This window comes from Festucalex cinctus, chromosome 3 (genome assembly GCF_051991245.1).
Source record: "Festucalex cinctus isolate MCC-2025b chromosome 3, RoL_Fcin_1.0, whole genome shotgun sequence".
Lineage (NCBI taxonomy): Eukaryota > Metazoa > Chordata > Actinopteri > Syngnathiformes > Syngnathidae > Festucalex > Festucalex cinctus.
In genome coordinates this window covers 7,340,341-7,363,842 of record NC_135413.1, presented here as the reverse complement: position 1 = coordinate 7,363,842, position 23,502 = coordinate 7,340,341, and the positions used below count along the sequence as shown (strand labels likewise).

The 23,502-nt window shown below is 38.7% G+C and overlaps 1 protein-coding gene and 1 long non-coding RNA gene across 12 annotated transcripts in view; one reads left to right on the top strand and one right to left on the bottom strand.

The window, feature by feature from the left end:
• Positions 1-23,502, top strand: part of LOC144015531 (cyclic nucleotide-gated channel beta-1) — a 39,286-nt gene that overhangs the window by 4,333 nt on the left and 11,451 nt on the right. Inside the window, exons 6-23 of one of the 11 annotated variants that reach the window (XM_077515604.1) lie at positions 2,491-2,510; positions 2,589-2,694; positions 4,565-4,589; positions 4,856-4,943; positions 5,037-5,146; positions 5,271-5,334; positions 6,412-6,487; positions 6,899-6,923; positions 9,101-9,389; positions 12,628-12,777; positions 12,857-12,907; positions 14,762-14,832; positions 14,969-15,174; positions 16,387-16,414; positions 19,322-19,481; positions 20,528-20,542; positions 21,467-21,565; positions 21,644-21,798. In XM_077515604.1, the coding sequence (XP_077371730.1) occupies positions 2,491-2,510; positions 2,589-2,694; positions 4,565-4,589; positions 4,856-4,943; positions 5,037-5,146; positions 5,271-5,334; positions 6,412-6,487; positions 6,899-6,923; positions 9,101-9,389; positions 12,628-12,777; positions 12,857-12,907; positions 14,762-14,832; positions 14,969-15,174; positions 16,387-16,414; positions 19,322-19,481; positions 20,528-20,542; positions 21,467-21,565; positions 21,644-21,798 (1,738 nt within the window). Of the gene's footprint in view, positions 1-2,487; positions 2,511-2,588; positions 2,695-4,161; positions 4,287-4,564; positions 4,590-4,840; positions 4,944-5,036; positions 5,168-5,270; positions 5,335-6,411; positions 6,488-6,898; positions 6,924-9,100; positions 9,390-12,627; positions 12,778-12,856; positions 12,908-14,761; positions 14,833-14,968; positions 15,175-16,386; positions 16,415-19,321; positions 19,482-20,524; positions 20,543-21,466; positions 21,566-21,643; positions 21,799-23,502 lie in introns of those variants that run through there. The other 10 variants (XM_077515598.1, XM_077515602.1, XM_077515600.1 and 7 more) reach the window with 10 other exon arrangements.
• LOC144015534 (uncharacterized) lies at positions 10,300-22,925 on the bottom strand. Its single transcript, XR_013282749.1, has 3 exons — positions 21,443-22,925; positions 12,612-12,857; positions 10,300-10,951 (listed from the first exon to the last, which is right to left on the bottom strand). It is a non-coding gene; the product is annotated as an uncharacterized LOC144015534 (long non-coding RNA).

The window sequence follows — 23,502 nt, the reverse complement described above, 5'->3', positions numbered from 1 at the left end:
TGCTGATGAGCTCATGATATAAATCTGGTGTGTCAGAAGAGGGAAACATCCAAACATTCTGGATATGTGCCATCGAGGACTGGAATTGGTGACCCCTGATGCCACAATATGTCTAAACTGGACTACTTTTCAACAATTTATAAAAGAAAAGAAACAGTGGTAAAAAAAAATGGTTTAGGTGGTTTAATTTACATTTTCATAACTTTCATGAAAAAAGTTGAGTGGCACTCATTAGTTGGCAAAAGGGATGTTCGATAGTGCTTTTTTTTTTTCAGACCAATACCAGTACGAGTACTCAATTCTTGAATAGAAACAAAACCTTTATCACTTTTGATACATAACCCCCCCCCCCCCCACCCATATATAACATATATACACAAATATAGCATTTTTGTTGTTGTTGCCATTTTGTTTTTGTTTTGTCAACAGCGGGATGTTTCTGTGGACAGACAGTTGTTTACCCCTCCAGCCAATCGCTGAGCGGGGGGTGGCGGGGGGCATGTTGCAGACGGGGCTGGGCGAATTTGTCGGCTTCATGACGTCATTCCCGCGGCAACTTGACAGCACGCACATATTTTTATTTTTTTTCACTCACTCACTCACTCACTCACTCACTCACTCACTCACTCACTCACTCACTCACACAAGCTTACATGTGGGAGATTTTTTTTCACTCACTCACTCACTCACTCACTCACTCACTCACTCACTCACTCACTCACTCACTCACTCACTCACTCACTCACTCAAGCTTACATGTGTGAGAGAGTGAGTGAAAAAAAAATAACCGTGCGTGCTGTCAAGTTGCAGCGGGAGTGATGTCATGCAGCAGACAAATTCTCCCGGCGCCGTCTGCGACATGCCCCCCGCCACCCCCCGCTCTGCGATTGGCTGGAGGAGTAAACAACTGTGTCCACAGAAACGTCCCGCTGTGGACAAAATAAACACAAAATGGCAAAATACAGGCTGGGGGGGGGGGGGGGGGGGGTTTGAAAAGAAATCACCACCACACATTAACAGAAGCCCAGAGATGTAGATTGAGAAGGAGTTCATGTGTATACATCCTGCATTTATAGTGCATTTTCCTGAGTGAAAATGGAAGACCGCACCTTTAAAATTACATGAAATTAATGTACATTTTCCTTTCTTCTAATTTCTTGTTCCTGGTCATAAAAAAGTCACAAGAGGGCGGACAATACTGGTTTGGCCAACATTGCGAATATTAATACCTTGAAGTTTTTCTCCATACGTTTGGCACATTTCTTGAAACTGAAATTATATTTTCATAACTCCAAGCTCATTTGGCCAAACAGACTTACAATAGTGCACAACCTATCAGTTCATTCGCAAAAGCACATTTCTATCCCAAAAGTGGTCACACATGCTTCACTCCAAGTTCCTTTCCCAAACAAAGAGTCGGTACTGTCACTTGGATGATTCTGCACAACACCATGGATCATCTGCAAAAGCTCATATCTCTCCCAAAACAGCTTACCTATGTTTCCCAATCAAATTTCTATTTCTTCATACAAGTAGTCAGTGCCCCCATCGTCCCTTTGGCATTGTGTGTGCAACTGCCAGTCAAAATGATGAGATGTGCCGCTAACAAAATATAATTATATATAAAACTGAGGGAATAAAAGGATTTTACAAGAGCAGTTTTCAAACTTTGTGGTTTGACATACTCCATTCACAGTGAAGGAAATTGCAACAGTTTGTATTCACTGTATTCACTGTATTCATTCAAGTTAATTGCACATTTGAGTACAACAAAAGAAAGTGTAAGCCGAATTCTGTATAATTTTGAAAAACTAAACTTATATCTATCTAGTGCACAGCGTAAATTCATTCAAATGGCACCAATAGTAAAGTGGTTTTGGGATTTGTCCATGGTATTTTAAAGTTAATTTTAGTTTCAAGAAATGTGCCAAACCTATGGAGAAAAACTGTAAAGTAAGGCTGGTATCAGCACGGATATCGATACCTGGTATTGGTACTTGCCCACCCCTACTCATTCGAGAACAGGTTACCACAGGGCCAAACAAATTGAATCACATTTGTTCAAAAATCAGCACTTGGCCCAAAGGCAGTGTTCATCTCAAGTTCTGTAAGTGCCAGTAATGCATATTACATCGTTGGTGCAAACAACTGCCTCCCACCCCAAAATCAGCTTCATCTGCTGAATTTAATCTATGTGCCCCTTTGGACACAATACTAGAAGCTTGAAACTAAAAGAAGTGAAAAAGAAATAAGCACCTGAATCAAATGCCCTTGACCAGTTTTGTGGAAATCAATTAATAAGTAAACAATGAAAAATTGCTTTACATACTGCTAAATTCTCATGAGAACGGTTTTAAAAAGCGCATGAAGACGAAAATATTACTGACAAATGTGGCATCAGCGTTACATCATAATACAATCAATTGCGTCAAAAAGCTTAATCTTTTCTGCCTGTTAATGAAACTAATGTTTTCTTTGTCTCTCTAGCAGTCTGTTGTGGATGGAGAAAGGTAACGTTTTCACCAGCAAAGTTCACATTCTGTTGTTGGTGTTAGAAGGTGAATTACTTGATGCTGGACTTTTTCCAGGTCCGGGGTGATAGGATGGGTCACTCATAGTCTGACCAAGGTGCTGCCACAACCCGACGACAAGTACAGAGAAGTCAACGATGGCAACCAAGAGGAGCACACGGAGGTTCTTTTTTATTTATTTATTATTTTTTATTTTATTTTTATTTTTTTTAAATATATAACTATTGAACACGCAACTCAAACAACTAATGATATCCCAGCCATTTAATGATGTTAGGTCTGTGTAAATTCAAAAACAATCAAAGAAAATACAGCATAATAAACACAAGAACAATCAGGAATAAGAGCAGCCAAGCAAGCTGTATCCTTTAAACAATTAACCAACTATTCAGATCAATCTCTCAAGATTTGTTGTTTCCGCAATTGCACAGTATGTGTTGTCCTCTTTGGTGTAACTACAGAAGCAAATTTGATGAATGACGACAATGGAAGTTACAATACTAAAAAGAATGAGCACTCACATTCACCTAATGTCCACAAAGCAATCAATTTCTTCAACGTTGTTTCTCCCTTTAGAAATGATAGATTAAAAAAAGTCTCTTACGTGACTTTGACAACAGTAAGATTATTGTCCTACAGTAACAAAATTAATCTGTTTTTTATTATTATCTTTAACTAAGCAATATAACAATTAACTAATATAACTAAGGATTATTTTAGAGCAGGTACAAAGCAAATTTGTACAATCACATTCAGTATCTCTGAATGCTAACAGTAGCATTGATGCTAGTTCTAGCCCAACTAATCTATTGATTTTTTGATTTTGATTTATTTGTTCATTTTTCCTTTCGGACAGCATTGATGACAATCAAACATTACATCATACAGTTTAGACATATAATAACCGAAAAGAAAAAGGGCTGGCAGGAAGAAGCATAAAGCTTATAAATTCCCGCCCCCATACAAAACTAGGACGCAAAAGATCAAGCAATAAAAATAAAAATCAACAGAGATGATAAAATTTAACTCAGTTCATCAAGTCCATGAAGTTCGATTTCCAGTTGATTTCATTCGGAGACTTTTGATTCAAGCAGGTGGATTATTAAAAGTTCACTCAGTTCATCAAGTCCAAGTAGCAAGTTGTCGAGATGATTACTTTCGGAGACTTTTGATTAGGCAAATGGATTATTGAAAGTCAATCAGATCCTCTTCACCAGTGATTTGATCGCATATAGATCATGACAAAAGATTCTTTCCGGTAGTTCGTTGATCACTTGTTGATTAGTACCATGTGGATTATCACAGTCCAGCAGCTTTAGATAACTGGGCATAGCGAAGACCATGTGTCCGACACCTCCTTCAGTCAGATCCGTCTTCATCACGATTTTGATTCATCGCAACCTTTTTCTCCAGTTCAAGCAACCTTGTGGCCATGTCTCTCCTCATTCCGTTCATGGCAAGGTTGAGTGCTGCAAGGTCGTTTTTCACCAGAGAAGTTTCATCATAGGCCTTAGTTCGGCCGGCTTGCACACCAGTGATGGCTCTCAGGGTGGCCTCGGCCATTTCCTCTGCATTCTTCTGGCGATCAGACATTTTGCGCAGCGTACGAGACAGCCAGTGGGTTCCAAGCCCCATCAGCATCAGCATGACCACCAGCAAAGCCAGCAGGTATACGTCCTCAATGTCCTCCACGTCCAGACTGGTCAGACACACTGGTCTCCACCTTGCCCAGGAATCCTCAGCATATCCAGACATGTGAGTTCCACTTGGACATGAACGATCAGTAGGTGCAGGTCTCATCATGGAGAATATTTTGTCAAAAGCACTTACAGACCATCTAATTAGATCCATATTGATTTGCAAAAAGTTCTTGGAGCAGAGTGTCCTTTTCACAGCACCCAGCACAGATGCTGTTTTCAAATGATTCAAAATAATTTATTATATTATTATATTGACCGTGCGAGTGATTTTTAAGATGTTATGATTAAAACATAAATCTTTACACCTGGCCTGTTTTTCTGTGTGTGTTACAGGTGTATGAAGTTGAAACAATGCCAGGTAAGTTTGATCTTTTGTCACTGTGATAGATAGATCAATAAATAATACGTACTGTAATTCTGACTTTACAGCTATATTGCTGTAGGCTAGTGTTAGATTACACGATGTTCCGATTTATGTACAGTAAAAAAAAAAAAAAAAAAAAAAAAATAACTCTTGAATAGCTCTTGAATCTTTCTTTCTTTCATTTCCTTCGCCTTTGTGTATGAATAAAGTTGCCTTGCAAGTCTAATTTGTAAATAATTCTCCAGTGTCCATATGTCCAGATTATGACCCGCTCCCACATATCCCAGTGGTGGAAATGGTATCAGAAGACGAGGAAGAGGAGGACAACCAGTCCACATTCCCCCCAAAGTGAGTGTTAATCAGCTCTTGCTGTCCATTTTTACACCATCACAGCAAAAACGGTTGACGTCGCGTGACTGCAATTGTCTTTGTCGGCTGCAGCGTGGTGTCGTGGATAAAGCAGAAGATCCCTCAACCGGTTCTCGTCCCTGCCAGTTCAGTGCCCATTGAGCCCAAACCCAAAAAGACTCCTCGCTCATCTTTGGACAAAAGTACATACTTTACGTTCCTTGGTGGGAAGACTCACATTTTGACTCTTGAATTTGTACATCACAACCGACTTTATCATTTTGTCACTCACGTGCTTTTCCCCATTTCATGTCATTTCTGCTGCAGTTCTTTCTCCACCACCTGAATCTCTCAGTGGAATCACACTGGACACTGATAGCAAGGCCTCAGCGTAGGTTGACCTCCTTTTGATTTCTACCTGCATGCTTCATTTAGTCTTTTACGTCCTTCTATCGTTTTTCCGCTTGAAGTCCTCCCTTTCTCCTGTTGCAAGTTGGGGGAAATTATGTTCTGTTCTCAAATATCAGTTAAGTCAGTGCTTCTCAAATAGTGGGACGGGGCTCTATCAAGAGTTTGACCTCTGGGAACATGCTTTTTTATTTTTATTTTTATTTTTATTTTTTACTGTCCTGGAATAAAGTTCAATTGCACCTCCACTACATTAGGGGGCAGTGGCGCTCTCATTATGGCAGGGAGCATTCGCTCGGTGGTGTAGGGATTTTGTTTGCACTGAGCATATGTGCTTTGCACACAGCAAAAAAAATAAAAATAAAAAAATCAGCACAAATTATTTTATATATATTTTTTGCAAGTTAAAGTTTTTTTATTTTTAATATTGTGCTCCTGAGTTAATGTTGGTGATCAGTTTGAATGTATTATTATTTATTGATTTTACGTCCTTTTATTTTTACGTATCATATGGTTTGACATGGTCATTCAAAAAATGTTTATAGTTTAATTAAAATTTTATTTTTGAATTTCAGATGCACTTTAAATCTTTTCTGTTACAGTCCATATTTATTTCTTTTTTTATTCTCTAATACGTTAAAACGGCTACAGTGTTATGCAGAGGTGTGCTTATAAATTTTTTTTATAAACAAATGATACTATTTATAGCCGGGGGTGGGGCATGACAGAAAATAATTGAGAAGCACTGAGTTAAGTGAACGTTCAGATTTTGCCAGGAATTAAAAAGTCAAAAAAGAATGACGATCTGAAATGTATTTGGGGTCAATGTGAGGCACTTTAACTGGTGGCAGGGGGGTGCTGACTCCAATTCCATCTGTTTTCTATGATTGGTTAATTCTTAACACAGCCACTTCACCGTAACAAGAGCGTGTCTACACCAGAATGATTTAGCATGGTTTCATTTTTTATAACACCAAAATCTGGCATTTTATTAGGGGGATGTAACTTTTGATATCCAATGTAAAAGATCTGAGCGTTTAATTGGAGTATTTCTCCACAGGGTGGTTGGCTGGTTCGTGTCAGGGCTTGGCTTGAAGCTCCCTCAGCCTGTTCTTCCACCACAAAATGACGCAGAGGTAAGTTCTGGCTGCATCTCGTCCTTTCTTCTCTGCACACTGACTCTAACATTTAGTGATAGGTTTATACACCAAAACATTGAACACACAGAAACAAGGATGAGAAGACAAGACTTTTGTTTTTTACCAAAAGGAGAGAAAGGTTGTCAGTTACAAACTGGCAAAGATGCTCTGACAATTGTCTTGCTTCCTTTCTTTTTATTTGGGATTGTTCCCTATCCGGTTACAAAAAGTGGCGTTGCACTACTAAGGGGTGGGGAAAGCGCATTAATGCAACGCTGCATTTTCTTAGATTAACATATCTGTCTGCTTGGATGTAAGTGTGTTGCAAGTAAACGGGATTATCCATTAGCAATGAAAGTTCTAATTTTCACTTCTACCAAAATCTAACATTTTGTGCTCTGCTCACAGGCCACAGAAAATGTTCTCAAGAAAGGTGAGTTGCACTTTGGACTTGTACTCAATAGTGGACAATCCATTCTGATAGTTCAGTGATTTCCTCAAATGTCACAATTCACAGTTCAGCACAGCCAAGTTGTCCAGCAATAGTTGTTTTATTTTATTTCATTTGATTTTTTCACAGTAAGGACGTTCGGAGCTTAACTCAGTACCTCTTCTCCTTCTGTTTCAGGGGGGAAGGCGCTGCGAGCCCCTTAAACAGCAGGAGGAGACGTCTGGGGGACGCTACCGTTCTCACGCATAGATTATTGAGAGACGCTTATCAACACGTTGCATTAAGCTTCGTGGCACTACTGCAGCTTCTTAATACGCACATAATCACACTTAAGGCAAGGCAGCTGGAAAATGCAACAAGAATATTCAACTCACCTTACTGTACTCAATACAGTTCAATATGAATGTGTAGCATTTGTTGAAAGTCATATTATGATTATGAGTCATATTTTCTTTATCATTCACGCCTATTTTCTACACACATTCCAAAATCATGTTTCTCGGGTTCAGTGAATACTCAAAATTGCAAATGTGAATGTTTCTTAATCTGTATGTGCTCTGCAATTGGCCAATTGGTTCAGGGTGTTCACCGCCTCTCACCAAAAGTCACTTGGGGTAAGCTCCATCTCACCAGTGACATTTGAGAGCATGAGTCGGACAGAACTCAGGCTGGGTATTGCCAACAACCTCACGATACGTATCACGATACGTATCACGATACATATGTATTCGAATACATGGTATTCAAGATGATACGTATCCCGATCTTTTACATTAATTTACATGCATTTTTATTATAACAGTCATATGTATAACATATGTCTGGTTTACTACCAAGCGGCATACCTGGTCTAAATGTGCGCGCACTGCAGAGCAAGGAGCAGCTTTCACAGACACACCGGGAAACTTTATGAATAGGAATGGGTCGATAGGAGCAAAAATATCAAAGTATTAAAATTACAGCTCTAAAATCTGCTTATTTGAAATGTTTGGGGAATAAAAACGGCATTTTTACATGTAACTAATTCTATTTTGATTTTAAACAAAATATAGGAAAATTGGTACATTAAGAAACATGTACAATGCAAACTAAGGCACTCGTTTCTTTCCTCCGCACCTCCAGTCACTCCCGCATGTGCACTAATTGAAGGCAATTAACTTCAATTAACTTCAACTAAGTACAATGCAACCTGTGAAGGCACCCCTGTCTCCTTGCCTACACGTGCATGAGCGTAACTTATGAGGCTGCTGTTCCTGCGCAAGCAACACATCGTTAACTGCCTATTTAAAATGAATGAGCAAAATCGATTCTGATGGCTGCGTATCGAAACATGTATTGTAATGAGGCCCGCAACAATATATTGCTGTATCGATATATATATATATATATATATATATATATATATATATTTTTTTTTTTTTATTTTTTTTTTTTTATTTTAAGCACGCCCCTAGACAGAACCTATATGGACGTTCTGTGGTATTTTATTTCTTGTTTTCTTTTGATACATTTACATTCCTGACTAAAAGAGAAATAGATGATGGAAAAAAGATCAGTCACACCACATATCATAAAGCTCATGATTTAATAAAAAATATAATTGCATTTCCCACATTTCTGACAAACTAAGATGTATGCTTAATATGATTAAATGGCAGCTATGCACATATTTTGTAGCGTTATTTGTTGGACTACATAAAAAATATATTTTTATCTAGCCCATGTTACATAATTAACCCTATTTATAGTCAAGATTAGGAGACATGTAAAAGGTAAACATGTAAAAGGTTATTCAATGATAGCCGAATTCAATTAGACAGTTTTATGCATGTCTGGTAATTTATACAAAGAAGTCAAATGTAACGAAATACTGAATAAGGCCTGTTTTCATGCACTTATTTTTCTTTGGCCTTGAACTGTGAAATGTGACGTGATTTTGTGCCGTGGTGTTCAAAGGGATGTGAATCATCCTTTCGTTCTCAAATGAAAACAAATGTTATCAGGCTGTTATTAAAGAATGCTGAGATAAATATAAACTCACCGTGTGACATGTGACTTTTCTTGTTTTGTGTAACTCGCCTTATCTCAGCGCATGTGTCCATTAGAAAATTACAAAAACGTTCTCTTTCCACACAAAATGACCTGCCGTCGTTTCTTAGCCTCTACCAAACTCAACCCTGACATGGTGTTAGAAGAGGTGGATTCAGACAACGAGGGCCCTGACACCTCAGCTCATACACAGCACACCACAGCACAGAGGAGACGGTCCAGTTCCTCCATGCACCTCCACAGGTGTGCCGAGACAAGCCAAGTACCACAAGCATCCCGTCCGGCTTTGGCTCAAATTCTTCAGGAGGATGCTGAGACCCAGACAGGCCGGTGGACACCGTTTGTTGAAAGCATCAGGCGGGAGGCAGAGCATGTGGCTTTGGCCACCATGGAGGAACGGTAGGTTCGCATAATGGACATATTTACATTTGTTATTCAGACTTGCAATTTGAAATTTGTATGATCGGATTTATTTGATCAAACCTACAAGTGGCGGTTAAAATAATTGAAAAATTATAAATAGAACAGCATAGTAGAAAGCAGACGTGAGACAAATCTGACTTTTTGATTGATTGTTGCAAGGGTGAGCAATATGCTGTATGTCATGTGTCCGCTGTTTTTTTGTTTTTTGTTTTTGTCCTGATCATAAACTGTGATCAAAACATTTGCACTTTTCAAAATGGCATTTAATAGATATTTTTAATAGTGTTAGTTTTATACACCAAAACATATTGAACACACAGAAACAAGGATGAGAAGGCAAGACTTTTGGTTTTTACTCGTAGAGAGGAGAGCAGAGTTGTCACTTACGAACTGGCAAAGATGCTCTGACAATTGTCTTGCTTCCTCGCTTTTTATTTGGGATTGTTCCCTCTCCGGTTACAAAAAGTGACGTTGCACTACTAAAGGGTGGGGAAAGCGCAATAGTGCAACACTGCATTTTCTTAGATTAACACGTTAATCATATGTCTGCTTGGATGTAAGTGTGTTGCATGTGATTATCCATTAGCAATGAAAGTTCTCGTTTTCGCTTCTGTCCCAGACAGTGTGACTCATTTTATACACATCCACACTGTCTGGTACAATTCATCTGAAGAAATGGGTGCAAAGTAGTTAACTTAAAGTTCATATGAGTGTGAAGCATTTAGCAAATATATAATAACTTAGATGCACTTTAAACGTAACAAATAGCTACATTTACTTTTTTAAATTTGAGAAAGAAAACATGTATGGTGCCCCAGAACTTTAAACGGAAACCATTTTAAGACCCTTTACAGGGGAAGTCAACCCTAACATAACAGTTTCTTAACTCATTCACTCCCAGCCATTTTCATTGAAGCAAGCCCCTTACTCCCTGCTGTTTTACTGGATTTTGACTTATTTCGCAAGGCCCGCAGAATATTATCTTCTTTTGCTATAAAAACATGGAACCTACCAAAAGAAAGATTAAGTCTCTTCTCTCATCAGGGAAAAAAAGTATATTTCTGTTTCTGTTTTTCAGCAATTAGCATTAGAATATAACTACGTTTCAACATTATTAACAAATCTGCTTAGAAATGTTGGGAAACAGCTTGTTTTCATTATTGCCCTGGTTGCTCTATTACACTCTGCTGCCACCTGCTGGCCGTTTTTTTAATTACTACCATTTTTTTTACCCATTCTCTGCAGTTGATATGCTACATCAAAGCCTTCTGTGTGCTCTAGTATATACAGTATGTATATATAAACTTTCTTGAGAACGTTTGGTTCTCAGAACTGAACTCTGAACTTCTTAATCCAACTAACAATCATTGATTTTGATGGAAAGTTGCAACAATGGAAACGCTTTTGAAACTGTACACTCTGATATGATTTTGTCGCAAAATAGGTCTCCAGGGAGAATATCTTCTGCTGATTTGTCCAAGACATTTTCAGGGCAACTATAGCTGCAAATGATCATCCATAGGTTCACCTTTCACGTCCTGCAACAGAAAAGACATTCGTTAAAAAATGGATTTTGTATCGAATAAAATATGGGTACGCATCTTTTTGGGTCACCCTGTATATATATATATATATATATATATATATATATATATATATATATATATATATATATATATATATATATATATATATATATATATATATATATATAAATGGATGGATGGATGTAGATGTGTGTGTATATATATATATATATATATATATATATATATATATATATAGATATAGATATAATATAAATACGTCTTTGGGACACTTAATACATTTAAAATAGAACGTATTTATATCTTTTTGGGAGCAAATTAGTTTAATATGTTTTATGTAGCCCCACCAAGTCTAAACACAGAACTCTGATTAATGTTGTGTTTGTGGAATATGTGTGAAATCCACCCGTTTTTTTTTGTTTTTTTTTAAATATTAATTTTAGGGGGCAGGGGATCAGGTAATAACCAACCATGGCTCAGCTTCAGAAAACAGATGTGATGTGATGTGATTGGTTGTTGCCTGTGCCCTGAGCAACTGTGATGTCATTTTCAGTCCACAGCAACTGGAAAAATGGCCGCCTCTGAGTTGAATCAAAAGGGGTGGATTTTACGCATATTCAACAGATAAAATAATAATCATACTGTTATTTACAGACTAGTAGGGGCTCATACAACATAATCATTGTAACAAAACATTTGGTATTGACTTATTTAAAATTCTTATATTTGACAATCATGTTGCATTATTTTTATGGTTTTTATTAAGGAAGGGCAAGGATTGATACCAGGTATCGGTATTGGGCAGATACCTGATATATATATATTGCTATATATTGATATATATATTGCTTTTTGGAGGAAATTTTATTAATCAAAATTACTAATAGTATCAGTACTTGGTGTTGGTATCGGTGACTACTCGAGAATTAATTACACTTACTGGTATCGGTCTGAAAAAAAGTGGTATTGAGCATCCCTAGTTTTTAAAATACTACTTCCAAAGGGAAGCATCTGGATCAATTATCAGACCTACATTTTTTCCCCCACAATTTAAAACACTTCTCTGGTATCTGACATTTTCGACCAGGATACACAATGGACAAAAGAAATAAAGCACGCATACTCTAGCACAAATCCATTTGGTGGTGGTGGTGGTGGTGGTGGTTTTGACTCTTTTGTTACCATAACTACCAGCCGGGGCGGAGTAGGACACGTGACAAAATGAGCCTACTCAGTCTTGTGGCCACTCAAGCAACCATTCAAAAACTCAATGAGCATTAATAAGCGCCCACACTCCATCCTCGGCATTTACTTGTTTGATTTCACATTTTATGGGAAGTCGGGCATTACTGAGACCCAACTATTTGTATACAAACAATTGATACCAGACCACCCTTGAATTGGAATTCTGGCCAATTCATGGTAGCCTTTATTCACAGATCTACTTTATCTCATTATTAGTCTCAGTATTCTGTATGAGAAGCAGTTTCTCCAGTGGAGACAGACAAAACAAATATAACAGCACATTAGACACCTCAATTTGTACTATGCAAACTCTTCTCAAGAGATAAGACACAGGAACCAAACTATCCAGTTCACACTTCAGTTTTAAGCATAAATCTAAGATGGCACAAGAGTGTCTCCCACCTACCCAAGTATGTTGTTAGTTTGCTGCAGGAGCGCGAGGAGATGGCCCTCATGGCCGCAGAAGTGGCGAGACAGGCGGCCGAGATGGCCGTCCGACAGCTGGCCAGCGAGGGTCAGTCCATCAAACTCTCACTGGGGAGCCAAGAACTGCTGGAAGAGCCTGATGCAGAGTATGCCTTCCTTTTCTTCACTTTGCATCACGTGATGTTGGATGTGAACTTGACACATGACTGCACTCGCTGTTTTCAGACTGCAAGTTTTACAGGAAGAGACACAAGTGAATCATCAAGTCATCATTGCGTAAGTTGAAGAAGGTGTCAAGGAAAGTTGTTATAGGACCCTTGTGTTGTGTCTGGTACAAAATTTGTAGATATTTTTGTACCTTTAATTTGTCTGAAGGAGATTCACAACACTCTAAAATGGGATAAATTCAGGAAGGTCCTGCTATAATGAGTCGGTGTGCTGATCGGTTCCAAATCCCACAGCTGCCTTGTTATGTGACCTGTGCACATGCTGCCTCAGTATCACAGCATCATGCCTAGCAACCGCAGCTTCCCTTGGCAACAGCCCAGTCTGCCCTCCCCCTTTCACGCACCAACCTTCCATTCCTCCGTTACCATGGTTCCCACGACAACCTGCACACCTGATGCTGCTTTTCTGTATGTCCTGACACGCAAGTGAGGAACCAAAGAGATCAAATGGAATATTTAGCCTGTTGTTTAGCTATGTTTTAAGGAAATAACTCTTTTTTTTTTTTTTTTTTCTTTTTTTTTTCTTTTTTTTTTTTTTAAATAACCAGGAATCCTAGTTTTTGTGAATCAGATGTCTGGTGTATTTATTTTTTTCTTCCCAAAACAAACACTGATGGATGAAGTGAGTATTGCGTAAAATGTGAATAAGCCTGACGTCATCAGTCGATGCGTACTATTGAACCTAATCTGACTTTGCCACTTCATTGATGTCAATATTCAAAATGCTCTATTGTAATCTGTTCCATGTGATGGCTAATTCACTTGTTGCCAGTGTGTTTGGTACGGTACATGGTGCTAATCCTGGCTAACAGTGAATGAAAGTCCATGTCCACATACTGCCCTATGTAAAGTACTAATTTGGATGTCATAATAATAACCACAGAAGGAGTATTGGTAATTTTGTATGGAACTTAAGGATAATTAGAATAAATAAATAAATAAATAACAATTTTGACTGCCCAAATTATGGATTGATTATGGTAATAATATTATTGTCAGAATATTGAAAATAATATTAGGTTGATGTTAAGTGTTGTAAGTCATGCGTTATGCAATGGCTTTTTGCATACAGTGACTGAATGCTATACCCTCTTGATGATTACATCTGCTGTGAAATTTTATGTCCAATCCTCTTTTTGACACGAAGCGAGGAGGTAGGACTCAGACGCAGAGTGTAAGTTGGCCAACAAGGCTGCAGCTTTAATCCAATGAACTCAAATCGCCTCTCAAGGAGGGAAAAACGGCTGAACAAAAAGAGCTCCAAACTGGAGATACAAAAAAGGGCACTCAAAAACAGGGACAACAAAAGGCACTCCACAAGGGAGGAAAACCAGGGCAAACTAAAGGCGCAAGACAAGGCAAGGCAAGGCAAGGCTAGGCTAGGCTAGGCTAGGCTAGACATCAAACAAGGACTGTGGTACGAGGACTGAGAGGACACTTCCATGCACTGAGATATGTGACACTTCGGCAACGAGGAGAGAATTCAGGTGGCTTTTATGTCCGGGTTGATTGGGAACAGGTGGTAGTGATCATGGGCGTGGACCGGTAATCAGTGAGGCTGCAGGAAGGGTAAGTGACCTGGGGTGAGATGAGAGTTAGTACTTTCAAAATAAACCGGGAACCTGACTGTGAAAATAAGAGCATGAACCGCCACTCTGGTGGCGGCGTGACACTTTTTCAAACATTGAAATGTCAAGCAATCAGTAAATGACAACAGTGTTTGTTTCTTCCTGGTAGCAAATGATACTACTAAAAAGGAATACAAATTCAGACAAAATAAGTAATACAAACAAGCAATGTAGTAACGCAGAGAACCAATTAAAGATTATTTCTCCATAAAGACACACAACAAAGGGTTTATTTTTAAAATGTCTAAATCAGAAATAATGCTTTCTACCTACAGAAAAGAGGAACTTCTTGCTGTTGAGGAGCAGGAGGAAAGCAACGCTGAGGAGGAAACCATCATTGAAGAAGGTGTACAATGGCAGACATGCGCCAAAATTGCATAACAAACACTCTTTTCATCACAAGGCCATTATCCACAAGGTTAAAATTTACATCATGTTATAATTCCATACTTTTTTTAATTCCATGTCATCCAAAATGAAAGACAAAGGAGAGCCCAAAAAGGAGGTCGAGCCACAAGCGATATCCTCATCTCCCCCTCCGAGACCCGAACCAGTGAAGGCCTCTGAGCCGGAGCGCGTTCAGCAAGCGGTGGTCCAGAGCCAAGAAGAGATTTCACAAGCTGAGCCTGTAACCAAGCAGCCACAAAAAGCTGACAAAGACATTCAAGAAGCCAAGACTGATGAAAAAGTAATGAACACACATGCATTGACATATACACCACATTTACAGCTGTTTGGGCTATATGAGGCACATACAGTACAGGACAGTGGTGCCTTGAGATACTTTTTTTTTTTTTTTGCAAGCTCACCCCATGTAAGCCACATGGGTCTCCCAGGCGGAGGAGCGAACCCACGCCAACCGGCACCGAAGGCTGCCTTGAGATACAAGTGCAAAACTGCAAATATACGAGCCATTGTTCGGCCGAGGTTTTGCTTTGACGTGTGAGCATGATTTTAAAGGGGAAGTCCATCCCAAAATTTTCTTTACAATAATATGTCGTATCTAAACACATCTAAACACGTTATTTTGATTAATATTGTGTTTATGGAATATGATTTAAGCAGCAAATGTACTGTCACAAAACGATGTCCCAGTTACATTGCAGAGGGTGTCACTATTTTACTCACGACTGCCACCTCTGGCCTAAAGTGTAACTGCTGCCTCTGTGTCAAGCTGGTGCACATGTAGGTTCATGCGCCCGAATAAATGCTTTGTTCCCCCCAATTTTCTTGGGGTCTGAGCTGCCGTCAGGTCTCTTTGTACTCATCTGGGCATTGGTGGAGCATGCATGATGTCGACAAATCTTAATAACCAATCACGGCTCACCTTCAGAAAACAGATGAGCTGTAATTGGTCGTTACCTGAGCCCTGAGCAAATGATGTCATTTTCAGTCGACAGCAAGTGGCAAAATGGCAGCTGCATGAGATGTATAAAAACGGGTGGATTTTGCTGCTCAACGTATATCCCACAATATTAACTAGTGGTGGGGCGCATACAACATATTGTTGTCATGAAATCTTTCGGTTTGACTTCAAGTGAACATAATTTTGTTCACTTCACAATAAGCAGCAGTTTGGCAAATTGTGAACAGAATTAATTAGAAAAAAAAGAGGCTTCAAGCTGTTTCATGCCACTTTACTGTCACACTAAACAAAAGAAGTGGAATAACCACATTGCTTATATATCCAAACCACAAAACTAAGTCCAATAGTCTCACGCTTACAAACAATACAAAATGCTATTGACATGCTAACAGTTAGCATTGATGGACACGGTTTCAGAAGCAATGCTTTTGAACACAAACGGTGGAGCAACACGTTTAGACAGATTATATCACTATCCTTACAAGCATATCCTCTGTATATAAAAAAAAAAATACTTTGTTTTTTCTCTTGCAGGAGGATGCCACTGAAGACGACTGTGGGGGTAAGTGTCAAATGGATATAGCTCATTTTCACACAATGTACGCCTTTTATTGCTTTTATTGTTTTATTATTCTGTCTTGCTAGCAGACAGAAATAGACAACATTAATATACAGAATATGAATGTATTCAATGTTAGCACGAGCTCCTCTTAATCATTCACTCCCAGCTATTTTCACTGAAGCAACCCCCTTCGCTCCCCGCTGTTTTACTGGATTTTGACTGATTTTGCAAGGCCCACAGAATATTTTATTCTATTGCTATAAAGACATGGAACCTACCAAAAGAAAGATTAGAGTCTCTTCTTTCATCAGGAAAAAAATATATTTGTATCTGTTTCCATTTCGCATTAGAATATAGATACATTTGTTGAAAACACCGGAGAAACAAGCATGTTGCAACATGGCCCTGGTTGATCTCTTATACTCTGCTGGCACCTTGTCCATTTTCTGTAATCACTACCATTGCTTTAAGCGACCTCTTCATGTCGGAGGCTGCATCAAAGCCTTCTGTATGCTCTAGCATAAAAAATACGTGGAAAAAAAGTAATAATACGTTTTTGGGACCATGGCAGTATTTAACATAGAACGTTTTTATACGTTTTTGGGAGCAAATAAGTTAGTAATGAGCCCAGATTATTGATGAGAGTATAAACTGTGTGTGCTATCCACCTGTCTCCTCTGTAGCGCCAGTAAGCTGCGATGCATTTAAGAGCTGCCTGATGCGCATCCCCCACACCTCCGAGTGCCTGGGCAATATCAACGCCTTCTTCAAAGAGAACGGCATCTCCCGTCCCAAGATCCCCCCCATGCCTAAGCTACCCGCCCAGCTGTCCGACATCACCAAGCATTTACCCTCTCTGCCGCCCGAGCTGCGCCAAGAGCTCTCTCAGATCCGACTCACGCAGGTTCCCCGAGACATTGCCCGCAGTCTTAGCGAGCTCTTGCCGGCGACCTCCTCCGCCACGTCCTCGGTCCGTTCCGGTCTGACCGCTGTCCGCCAGAGCTTGGCAAGCATTCCTCAGAAGCTCTCGCAGTTTCCCAGCAGAACGCAAGAGTACCTCGGCAACATCCAGAGCCGTCTCAACAGCCTTATGCCTCACAATGCCTAAGAAACGACGACAACAACAGCAGCAAAAACAAAAGCAGGACTTGGAACTCAACCCTTTTGCTAGACAAGGCCCTCTTCCTCCTCCTCACCAACAGCTCCGCTCCCGCTCCCCGTCTCCGTCCTCGCCCAACGGCAGCGCCTTTGACTTGCCAAACGTCCCCGCATACCCCCGCCTGCCGCCCATTGTCAGCACCCCGTCGAAGCAACTCAACTCGCTGCCCCGCCAGCTTTCGGGTCTCTCGAACCCGGCCTTCTTCATCGAAGATGACTCGCACATTTCGCCAGTAAGACGCTCAGGTGAATCAGTAGGCCGCAAAATTCAATTTCTTTAAGTTACTATTTTGATAGGTTACTATATGACAGGGGTGTCCAAACTTTTTCATTTTTCATTTGAATGATGCAATGCCATGTAATGTTATGAACAGAAATTGTGTTTAGTCCTAAAAATTGTACAAATAATTTATTTGTGCTTTTGCATATTTAGAAAAATGCTACAGTATATAAACCAATTTATTTGTAATATGGCAGTAGGGTTATTATAGTTTTGGAATTTTTCATTTTAGTTAGTTTTTATTAGGTTTCAGAGTGGTTCTGTTAGTTTTTATTAGTTTTAGTTCTTTATTAAATACTTAGTTTTAGTTTAGTTTTAGTTAGTTTCAGTTTTAGTATTAGTTTTTGTTTTTTTAAATGTGTATTACTTTTGCGCAATATTTAAAAAACACCATGGAAGCAACATCATCTGAAGGTGCTTTTCTATTGGTTGCTGCTAGATGACGTGACTTCTGTGTGACATACTTTCAAACGTCATTATTCCAGTTTATATTCAAATAAAACTAAAAGGCACACTTAAAATCATCCCCAAGGGCTCGTGTATTAAATTAATTACCAAAGACTAAAACAAAGCTCATTTTTGCTATTATTATAGTTAGTTTCAGTTAGTTTTGTAAACATAAAATACAGTTTCAGTTAGTTTTCGTTTTTTAAGGTGCTTTTCTATTGGCTGCTGCTAAGTGACGTCACTTCCGTGTGACATACTTTCAAACGTCATTATTCCGGTTGATATCAAAATAAATCTACTAAAAATCACACCAAAGACTAAAAGGACATTTTTGCTATAATTATAGTTAGTTCTAGTTAGTTTTGAAAACATAAAATGTAGTTTCAGTTAGTTTTCATTTTTTAAAAAAAGCATTTTTGTTTTTATTTTATGTCGTTAACGAAATTGTTTTTTGAATTTTAGTTTGAGTTTTTTCATTAGTTTTAGCTAACTAAAATAACCTTTAATGGCACATGTGTTTTTCGACACCCTCCCATCTTACTTTGACCATCTCCAAACATTTTTGTTTTTGTTAATTTATTTTAACTGAGTCAAATGCCATTTTTAGCATATGCCGTGGGCCACTGAAAAATGGACGGCGGGCCGCAAGTGGCCCCCTGGCCGTAGTTTGGACACCACTGCTGTATGATATAGCTTGATTGAAGAAATTGTACTTTAATCATGCTTTAATATAGCTTTAGCTCTTTCACACTGGTCAAGAGGACACATTTTGCATTTATTGAGGGTGGCAGAGCTAAGCCAGATGATCCAGATTGATTAGTGTATTAGATGAGTTGCCAGAATACAATTACAGATGGCCTAATTCAGAGATCCTCAAGCATTAGGGTATGTCCTTTTCTACATCTTCATGACCCATCAGCTCTGCTTTTGGCCTGCTTTGCTATGTGCATTCATGTGCAGATCGACCACACTGCTCTTATTTTGACATAGCCCGGGTCACCTTTCTCTGTAAACTTCCACAGACAGTTCTCGACTCAGCCTCCGTCCAGCAGTCAATGTCGAGGATGTCGACTCGCACTGCGAAAAAGCTGCGGATGGAAAGGGGGAGGAACTCCTCGCCCCGCAGGATCCTAGACTGACAACCTTGACTGTCCCCGTGACCCCAACAGGAGGTCGGCAGAGGTGAGAGTTAAAGACAACAATATACTTGTGTTAAATACCGGTGTATTTATGCAGTAGTGGCTAATACGTGCTAGTATGTACTAGGGATGTAACGGTAATGGTAATATCGTAATATTGCAATATTACAACTGCCACAATATTTTTGTCATGTCACGATATTTAAGAGCAGCACATCTGTTTAAAAAAAAATAATTTAATTTTCACAAGGCATGTTTTGGCCCTTCTATATTTAAAATCCACATTAATGGTCAGATGAAGGGGTCGTAATATACTTGTGAAACGAGTCAATATGTGGAGGAACTCAATGTGTGCGTGCATTAGCAATAAGTGTCTCAATATTAAGTGCTATTAGAGGCTGTTGGTTGTGTATATGCATTACTGTTACGTACAAAAGCACAGTATTGTGTGTGTGTGTGTGTGTGTGTTTTTTTTAGAATGAGCTCATTTTTATTTTTATTTTTTTGCAATATTATGACCATTTTTATCGGTATCATATCGTGATGCTTGGATATCGTTACATCCCTAGTATGTACAGGTTATTGAGAGAGCATAGGCACAGAAGACATATACACATTTTTATTATAAAAATATGAACTATTTGTTTGTACTGTATATTTTTATTCTCTTCCACAAAAGAGCGGGAAAAAAATATATAATAGTAATAGTAATAATAATAATAATAATAATAATAATAATAATAATAATAATAATAATAATAATAATAATAATAATAATAATAGTACTGCCATCTGCTGGCAACCAGTTCAGGGTGTACCCCGCCTACTGCCCAAAGCCGGCTGGGATAGGCTCCAGCACCCCCATGACCCTTGTGAGGAGTAAGCGGTTATGAAAATGGATGGATAATAATAATAAAAATAAAAATAATAATAATTATTCTTATTTTTATTTTTTTTTACTACTACTACTACTACTACTATTATTTGAGGGACTACAGTATAAAAACAATATTTATCAAATGTTTTGTTTTAAATGTTGACCATCTCTAATGAGTGTGCTGAATGTCTCTTCTTATTTTGCAAAAGCAGCAAAGGAGATAAAGAGTAAGAAGGCCACGCGGATTGTTTGAATTGTAGTTGTCTGTTTCAACATCTGCTTGTTGACTGTAATGAGCCCTGCAGTGTACTATAAACACACAGGTGTACTGTATAGCTTTGGTGCATTCCTGCCATCAGACGTAGCTTCAGATGGATACATCACTGCATGCTTGTCTGCGAGTGAAACATTTGTGCTGGAATTTCTTTTTGGGACATAATAAGCATGGATTGGAATATGTTTCCCATTTTCTCTCTTCTGCCCTCTACTGTCCCTTCTCCTGCAATGCTGTGTGCGCTTCACGTGTCCTGCAGATGCTATTGTGTGTGTACAATTTACAGTATGATTAAAGTCATCTTAATTTTTTTAATTTTTTTTTAAACTTACATTAAGGAAAATGTGAGATTCTAAAGACGCACACGATCTTTGCAGCGCACAATTTTATTATGTTTTGTGTTGTTCACATGAGTTGTAAAGCTTCCTGTGCTGTTGTTGTCATTTGTTGTGATTGTGACTTTGCAACATAGTCCCATTATGATTTCAGCTAATGTTTGTGAGCACAAACCAAAAGTCAATAAATGGATGCATTAGCCTTGCAGTCCGCCTGCATCAATGTGTCCACTAAGTTATCATTCTTTCCTCATTTGATTTTTCTCTCTGGATTTTTTTATTTTTTTTCACACTCTCACTACTGTTTCTTCAACTTTGCTCCAATCATGCACCACCATAGTGGAGGAAATCATAGCATAACCTGGACAAAGATGTAAGACCTTTCATGAACAATCCATCTCCTCCAGGGTCCATTTGTCTTATCATAATGATGCATCCACTTCTTGCTGCTCCCAATCAGTCATGTCCATCCATCATATGTCATGTGCAACAGCAGACAGTATGAAAGAGTGACAAACCTGTCTCAAACTCTTCTTCCTTAGTAGGAGGCTGCAATCTCAAAGCGAAGATGATGACGAGGAAGCACGCGTCCCGGTCAGAGCCTGGGCCAGCCAGGCCAGCATCCACAGTTTCGATGACCCGTGAGTCCCATACAGCCACGCGCATTACACGGCAGATAAGAAGGCGTCCCCACGATGACATGCGTCTTGATTTTGAAGCTTGCGAGAACGCCCGTCATCGTCCGCCAGTCAGACCAGCACAGCCGTCAATGAGCGCCTTCAGGAGCTGGTCCGCATGTTTAAAGAGAGGACGGAGAAGGCGAAAGAGAAACTCATAGACCCTGACAGCTCTGACGAGGACAGCATCATTCTCTGTGAGTAACATTCAATGTTTTCTATTAGATAATATAAATAGGGATGTAACAATTCACTCAACCCCAATTCGATATTCAGTTTGATTTTCAGTTTAGTATTTATTATTATTATTATTTTTACCAAATGACTCATTCGATAACCAAAACATGTTTTTATTTTAACATCTGCACAAAAAATGAACTAATAATTTTGACTGTTTAACTACATTTATGTCTTATCAGTGTTTTGTGGTTAAGGTTAATATTCTGCCCTCGCAATATGTTCTCAGCTTTGTGCAGTGAGGCAGATAGTATGAAAAATGAAGCTCCAGAAGCTTTGTAGAGGATTCATGTTGATTCATTTACTTTTCCTTCACAAAGACAAAACCACAGGTCTCAAACTCCTTGAGGGTCGGTTTCTCTCCTCAAACATAGCTGAATCATATAATGAGGATCATTAATGAGGATCATTATCAGGTTCCTGTTGAGTTTGCTGATGAATCAGGTGTGTTTGAGGAGAGAAACCTCTAAAACATGCAGGACTACGGAGGACTGGAGTTTGTTTGAGACCTGTGGACTAAACAGTTGTCAGTTCAACAAATGGAGCAATGAGGCCCTCTGCTGGACTAAAAAGACACTACATCAGTAACACGGATTTCACCACGAGTGTAATTCATCTGATACAGCAGCCACTGGTGATAAACACACAGATAATAAATTGCGTCATTACGTAAACGAGGGGCCACTTACAAAACTTAAAACATTGCATTGATTACTTACAAAGATATAACCAAGTTTTTATTGGCGTCTCCAAAGACGCTACTTGGAAAACGTGTCCGTCCCCAAAAGGGTTCGACTAGAAACGATGAAAAACTGTGCAAGGCATAACTAAAAGTTTGGGGGGTTTTTTCCCCGAAGTTTTTTTTTTTCTTTTTCTTTTTTTTTTCACATGGCATTGTGAATTATGACAGCGTATTAGGGCAACAAAGAAATATATTTTTTTAGAGGGTGGGGGGCAATATGACGAGAAAAAAATGGCAAATTTGGCACTTTTTTTTAAAGAGATACGTCACTTATTTAGCCCATTATAGCAATAAAAACGTAATATTTTGTCTATAATTATATATTATATTATTAATTATATACTTTCATTATTTTTCATATACAATTAGTAACTTTAAAAACACAATTTGCCAACTGAAAATGACATCACAGGGGCTCAGGTAACCAATCATAGATCACCTGTTTTCTAGGTTTGGTCATGTGACATTCACAAGCTGAGCTGTGATTGGTTACCTGAGCCCTTGTGATGTCATTTTCAGTCGACAGCAAGTTGCAAAATGTGTTTTTAAAGGTACTAATTATACATGAAAAATACTGAAAATATCAAATTTATTATAGACAAAATATTAATGTTTGACTGCCAAAAATTGTAAAATAAGTAAAGTATCCCTTTAATATGACGAGAAAAAAAAGTGGCAAATTTGCCACTTTATAAATTGGCAACTATGATATTGTTAATCTCTGCTAAAGCAATTAGTATCTGCTTGTTTGAAAACCCGACCGAAAAGTACATTTTAATGAGTTCTTCCACCGTAGACATTTTGCAAACTGTGACTTGTATAGCGTGACACATGCGTTTCCTTTCTGCCGGCACTACACTTCACACAAACAGCCGCGCAACGACAAATTCGCCACTTATTTCCTCGTCATATTAAAAAGTGG